This window comes from Siphateles boraxobius, unplaced genomic scaffold (assembly GCF_051911475.1).
Source record: "Siphateles boraxobius isolate OS27281-9 unplaced genomic scaffold, OSU_SipBor_1 65, whole genome shotgun sequence".
Taxonomy (NCBI): domain Eukaryota; kingdom Metazoa; phylum Chordata; class Actinopteri; order Cypriniformes; family Leuciscidae; genus Siphateles; species Siphateles boraxobius.
The window spans coordinates 81,086-88,142 of record NW_027509192.1 but is presented as its reverse complement, the minus strand read 5'-3'; the positions used below and the strand labels follow the sequence as shown (position 1 = coordinate 88,142).

Sequence of the window (7,057 nt, the reverse complement as noted above, 5' to 3'; positions counted from 1 at the left end):
AGAACCTAATAGGAAATACAAAAGAGCGAGTAACACTGAAACATATCAAATGAAACACATTTTGGGGGCTTTTAAACAACTACGTTAGCCGGAGAGTGGAGGAGGTCTTGAGAAGCGTTTTTAACCGATTCGATGTTTAAAACTATTTTTAACCTGAATCGAACTTGGCGAATGGCGTTTCCCGCCACGTTCTATTCAGTTTAAAAATATTTTGTTTGTTTGTTTAAAAATCGAGTCAGTGAAGCAAGTGTATAAAGAGAATAATGTGGTATATTCCTGTTTGGATGTGTAGGGCAGTGCAAAAAACGTTTTGGCTTCTAGATATTTGTGACATATTTCAAAAGTGTAATCTGCGAACCCCTGCTTGACAGAAGCCGGCGACGCGCGCGGCCGTCAGGTGTGCGCGCTCTTTCATCATGCATATCTCCACATGTGTTTCACTCACAGCATCACAGACAGAAAAAACAACTGAAGCACCTTTATCTCCTCGTCATCACCGCGATTAAAGCGTCACTTCAGATGATGACGAAGAACTGCAAGGGAGACATCAGGAGCCCTGCTTGAGGAGGTATTGTTGATATAAAAGTTAATTTCCTTTACTTTAGCCTTTACAGTTATGTTGTCCATTGTTGACAAACTGTAAATGTTTATTTTAATCTTGAAGTAGGCTATGTATGATTTATGATATTTCACAGTTAAAATACGTGTGTGTTGTCTATAGATATGAATATAAAAAGGCTTAGTATTCCAAGACGATGTGCATGTTGTGACTATAAATAGGCCACGAATGAAAAAAAACATTTATTAACGAATAAAATAGTATATTTCTGTTTTAAAATTAACATGAAGAAACACCATTTCTGAGTACAAACTATGCATAGAAATGTATGATATTCCTAGCTTTGTCATTTTTACACTATAATCAATGTTTTTTGCATATTTTAACTGCATACACACACACACACACACACACACACACACACACACACACACACACACACACACACACACACACACACACACACACACACATATTTACAAACTTTTATTCGCAATTAATCTTTAAATATGTGTGCATGTATATGCATGCATGCAAAATAATCTATAGATGTAGTATATATCTGTGTGTGTGTGTGTGTGTGTGTGTAAATATATGTATATAGTAGTGCTGTCAAATCAATTGATTGCGATTGCATATTAATCGCATAAAAGTTTGTAAATGTGTGTATATGTGTGTTAGATGCGATTAATCGATTTGACAGAATATACATATATATATATATATTCTATATAAATTCTATATATATATATATATATATAAATACGAACATATACATTTGGCTAAATAAATTACAAGAAATTTGTAAGAAATTATTATAAGAAGTAATGTGACAGGTTTCATTCATTTGCTGCAGAAATGAATGCGTGTGAGTGTGTTTATCTCTCTGTCCAGTAAATCCTCTCGACACGCTCTGACTGTGAGTGGTTTCTGTCTCTTGACATTGTGAGCTTAAAGCGGTCATCTGAAACTATAGCTTCACGGGTTCTGTCAGCGACTGACAGACATGCACAGAGGATGGCAGGGTCCTGTTTCGATGTGTCTCCACTCACAAAGCTTTTTCCAGTGGCTTTGTGTGTCCATCCGCTGGTTATCATCTTATGATAGAGATCTCATGAAAGTCTGGCCTCATTATGATGGTGTTTTAATGCTCTTCCTCGCTGCTCCTTGAGGAAGACTTCAGTGAAATCACAGTCAGGCTGAAGTCATGACACTTGTTCAGTACATTCACTCTGTCTGAGGAAAAACAAGTGTGACTGGTCCATTTTGCGAGACGTTTTAGCCAGTATGTCAGGTTGGTTTGTCTGTTTCAATGCATTCAAAGTGAAACTTTATTGCTGGTGCCACTGTTAATCAATTAACGCTGAGACGATTTGTGTTCCCAGGGAGCTCCCTTCAATTCATCAGTGTGAATTGGGATTAAACTGGATGTTGAGCTGGAATTGTTACAGGAAGAGTTTAGGAAAGTTATGGAATTTTTGTGACAGTATTGACATAATTATATAATTAATTTTGACTAAGTAGAATTGTTTTTTCTCTGAGATATGTAGTATACATTTTTCTCAACTGATTAGACATATTTCTGTAAACTTAGTGCAGTAGCAACAGCCAACTTTGTCAATTGTCAAATGTAATGTTATACTTTGACAAATGTCAATTGATTGATTATATTTTAATAATAATAATACATTTATTTTGTATAGCGCCTTTAAAATTTGCTTTCTCAAAGCGCTTTACAGACAAACATAACAACAGAAAAGAAAAGCACCACACTTTAAACACAAAAATAAGCAGGTAAATAAATAAGCAGGTAAAATAAGTAATCAGATAAAAGCAATCCTAAAATAAAATGTTTTGATTTTTCTCTCCATCTTTGAGGAACTTTGAATGCATTGTTTTTCCAGCATGGGCCATAAGATGAAAGACCGTTTTATATATATATATATATATATATATATATATATATATATATATATATATATATACAGTAGACAACATTTGAAGTGGATCAAAAAAGTTCAAATATATATACTGTCTTCCATCTTATCTGAAATTATAATAACTGTCTTTCAATCAAGTTAACTTATGTTAATTTTTATTAATATTTTAACTTTATATGCAATTATTTGATCAAAAATACAGTTTTCTTTGTGAACATATGTTAAACAATTTATTCCTGTGATCAAATCTGAATTTTCAGCATCATTACTCCAGTCTTCAGTGTCACATGATCCTTCAGAAATCACTATAATATGATGATTTGATGCTTAACAATTTAATAATCAAACGTTTATTATTATTATCAATGTTGAAAACAGCCTTGCTGCTTCACATTTTTGTGTACAAATGATAATTTGTTTCAGAATTCTTTGATGAATAGAACATTCAAAAGAACAGCATTCTTTTGTAATGTTATAAATGTCTTTACTGTCACTATTGATCAATTTAATGCATCCTTGCGGAATTATTTATTTCTTATATTTTTTGTAAAGGAAATTAATACTTTTGTTCAGCAAGGATGCATCAATATATACGTGTTCAACATTATACAGCCAAAAATGGTGCTAGAAAAAATGGTGCGTTCTTTACTGAATCCAAGAAACATTGAATATTTTAATATTTCTGAAGTGTGTGACTTTCAGGTTCTTGTTTGGTCTCATGGTGTCTGTCAGTGGGTGATTATGGATGTGTCTGGTGATCTTCAGCTGAATCTCATGCAATATTAACCCGTCTGAGATTGTCTAAGCCGGTCCTAATTGAAACCCACAGACCTGTGAGTGACACGTGACCTCCGAACAACTGGTGCTCAATCAAACGCAACCAAATACACAAGATCACCAAGCAACAAAGACTGTAAACACTCTCAAAATGTGAAAACCGATGTGTTAAATTCAACCTGGGACATTTCTTTAAAGTCCCCCTGTGGTGAAAACCAAGATTTTAATGTTGTTTATATGTCTATGTTGTGTTTTTAATATGCTTTAAAACAAACCATGTGTAAATTCATAATTCAACACCATTGCTGAGTATTTGCTCCTTAAAGGGGTCATCGGATGCAAAATTCACTTTTATATGGTGTTTGCATATAAATGTGTCTTTGCAGTGTGTGGACACAACCAACATACAATGAAAAAAAATCCATTCACTCCTTTCACTCTAAACACTCTCAATAATCAAGCGTTTGGATTTTTTGAGCACTATGATGTCATATTGCTCATGATCCGCCCACGATCGCTGACGGACTGTCCCGTATTAGCATATTTCCAGCATTAGCATATTTCCCGTATTAGCATATTTCTGCCCTCAGCCATTCGACACCCACAATGGAAGAGGGGGGAGGGGGGGGGCAGTTACTCATTATCATTTAAAGAGACATGCACCGAAACGGGTCGCTGTGAACAGAGCTATTTTTGAGGAGGTAATAAGGGTGTTGTTTTACACAACAATTGAGGAATTTTACCCAAAGTATATTACAAACTTTACATGAACACCTTAAAGAATCACACCAACTTGTGGAAAATGTACATCCGATGACCCCTTTAAAACGGCAGTGAACCAAAGACAGTGTCAAAAACACAAGGTTTTGAAATCGCTGGTGTTTCTGACGTCACAAACTACCTTGTAACCAATCAGATCAACGTGTGATCATCAACGAGTGGATCTCTGAGCTGAGTGAGTGAGTGGAGGCGGGGCTCATTTGCATATTCATAGAACCGCACATACTAAATGAGGCAAGGGTGTCGAGTTACATTCAAGCCGTTTTATGACGTATCAAAGGAAAAACTTTTAAACATGTAATTTTGATGATCAAAGATGAGTTTTAAAGGATACAATTATTGACTACAGAGGGACTTTAATGCTTTCCCCACTTGTTCTCCCTTCACAGGTTTGGTAGCATGGCAGATATAGATCGCATTGGCTTACTGTGACAGATTCATCACTTCTGAGAAGTTCTACCCAAAGGAACCCACTGGAACACCATCCTACGGGACGCATCCCCACCATGGAGGAGAGACTGGGCCGCACAACCCCACTTTTGTCCCGTGGCCGTACATTCGGATGGTCAACCTCCAGCAATAGCATCAAGCTGAAGAGCTTCGGCCACATTGGCCAGGAGTTCCCGGAGCCGAGCTCGATCCACAGCCTGGAGGAGGCAGCAGCGTCCAGCGCGTCCCGCTCTCCTGTTTCACTGGAACCGGAGCCCGCGGTGAATAATGAATCAAGCGCATCCGCCACTCCGGGTGGCTTCACAAAGGAGCACAGCGAGCGCTTCCAGCCCGTCTCCACCGTCCCCAACGCACGCTTCACGCACAGCCCCTACCGCACCAAGACTAGCATGCAGGGCGATGTGTACAACTTCCTAGAGAGACCCACCGGCCGGAGGTGCTTCCTGTATCACTTCCTCGTGTGAGTACCTGCTCATTTCTATTCATAGATATGTATATATCTATAATTTCTATTCACCTGAACGTAGCATTTGTACAAAAGAAGCTTAATATGGTTTTTAATAGGGCTGTGAAACGATTAATCGCATCCAAAATAAGTTTGTGTTTACATGATATATGTGTGTGGACTGTGTATAATTATTATGTACTGTATATATAAACACATAGAAATGCATGTGCAATATATATACATATATTAAAAAAAAATTGTATATATATACTTTATATATATTTATATATAATTTAAATTATATATATTATAGTCTTTTTTTCTCTTTTTTTTCTTGTTTTCTCTTCTGATGTTTAAAATTGAAAATCATCATCCTTGTAAGATGCGTATCTTCTGGATCCCTCCTGCACACAATTAACATCTTGTAAGAGCTTCTGTTAATGAAAAACAAAATCTTTAAAAAAGAAAAAAATTATATATTTTATAAATATTTTATAAATAACGCATTTTTCTTAAATATTTACATGCATGTGTGTGTATTTATATATACAAAATAATTACGCAGTACACACACATATATTATGTAAACACAAACTTTTATTTTGGATGCGATTAACCGTTTCACAGCCCTAGTTTTTAATCATATCTTTATCATACTAACGTTGTGATGTGCATTGCTAGTGAGCATTTATAGATATGAAACGTTTGATTGGTTAATAGGGTTTTTAACTCTGGAGTGTCGTTCAAAATTTTAATATTTTTCAATTAAATGAATGTACTATATTTTTGTTTGATAATATTTTTTATGTAATGTTTTGTATTTGTAGGGGATTTTATGGTGCTAAATTATGTTTATGGAAATAGTTGTGATCCATTTATTACCTGTTAAACACTTTTTGAGCATGGACCTGAAAATGAAGTTTCCTAAATCTTAAATGCTTTGGAGCACTGACTTAAGTTTGGTCTCTTTTTTTAAAGAAGATACTTGGCAGATTATTGCTGAAAAATAGTGAAAAAATTATAGAACTTTGTTTATTATTATGAAAAATACTATTTTTTAAAATTTTATATGAAATATATATTTTCAAAACGTGTTTAACTCTAAAACTGTGAAAAAATCAAAGCCATAAATCTAAACGAGCTGTTCCAAATTTTGAGGTTGATATCTAAAAAAATGAGCTTCCAGCTAGATTTTGTTCGTGCGCAGTACCAAACGCTTCCACTAGATGAAATTCGCTTCACATCCGTTTCCAAGTCGTTCCAAACCTGTCAGACTTTCGTTCATCTTCACAACACAAATGAAAATATTTTTTCTAATATTTTTGTACAGCTACAACTACTGTACCACTTTGGCGCTTCAAAAAGTTCATAAACAGATCGTAAAACTAATCCATATGAATTGAGCTGTTTAGTCCACATCTTCTAAAGAGGCTTGATCGCTTTATATGATGAACAGATTGAATTTAGGCTTTTAGACACATAATGGAAATCCTCTGAATGGATGTGCAACAAATTCCGATCTCTGCCAAATGTGAGTAAAAAAATGTGTGTGCCAAAATATTTCTGTGCCAATGTAAACACAGCCTTAGGGGAGTGATTTGAACAAACTGGATGCTGTACATGAGCCGTGTGTTAATTACAGCTGATTCCGTGTGGATCTCAGTAAGGAGACTCGTCTCTGTGTCCCCGGATGTCTCCCAGCACCTGAAACAGGTCAACCTGATCCTAATAGTCACTGTGATACACTGCAAACTCAGACACCAGACTCGTCTCACCTTTACCTCCATAGAGAAATCATCACTTTTTATTAGATCCAAAGCGATTTAATGACAACGTGAATGAGAAAATGGCTGTTAAATAATCATGAAATGTGAGCTAGTTTAGCTAATGAGTACATTAGGACATGACAGCATTGTTGAAACTAATAAAATACATTTATTATGATTTATTATTTACTCACCCTATTATGTGTATGTGTATATGTGTATACCTATTATGGCAGATTTTCAGTTAATAATGACTTGAGATTCAGTCTATTCCTACAGTAAATGGGAAGATAGCGCCACAGACTTTCCTTATGAGACTTTTATGGTGCTTTTTTGT

General features: G+C 35.4%; 1 protein-coding gene across 3 annotated transcripts in view; it reads left to right on the top strand.

Annotated features, from left to right (window-relative positions):
- The first annotated feature begins 237 nt into the window (after positions 1-237).
- Positions 238-7,057, top strand: part of kcnq1.2 (potassium voltage-gated channel, KQT-like subfamily, member 1.2) — an 85,022-nt gene continuing 78,202 nt past the window's right edge. For all 3 annotated transcript variants that reach the window (XM_077209878.1, XM_077209877.1, XM_077209876.1), the window contains exons 1-2: positions 238-568; positions 4,446-4,966. In XM_077209878.1, coding sequence (XP_077065993.1) covers positions 4,563-4,966 — 404 coding nt within the window. In that variant the 5' untranslated portion in view covers positions 238-568; positions 4,446-4,562. The remainder of the gene's footprint in view (positions 569-4,445; positions 4,967-7,057) is intronic.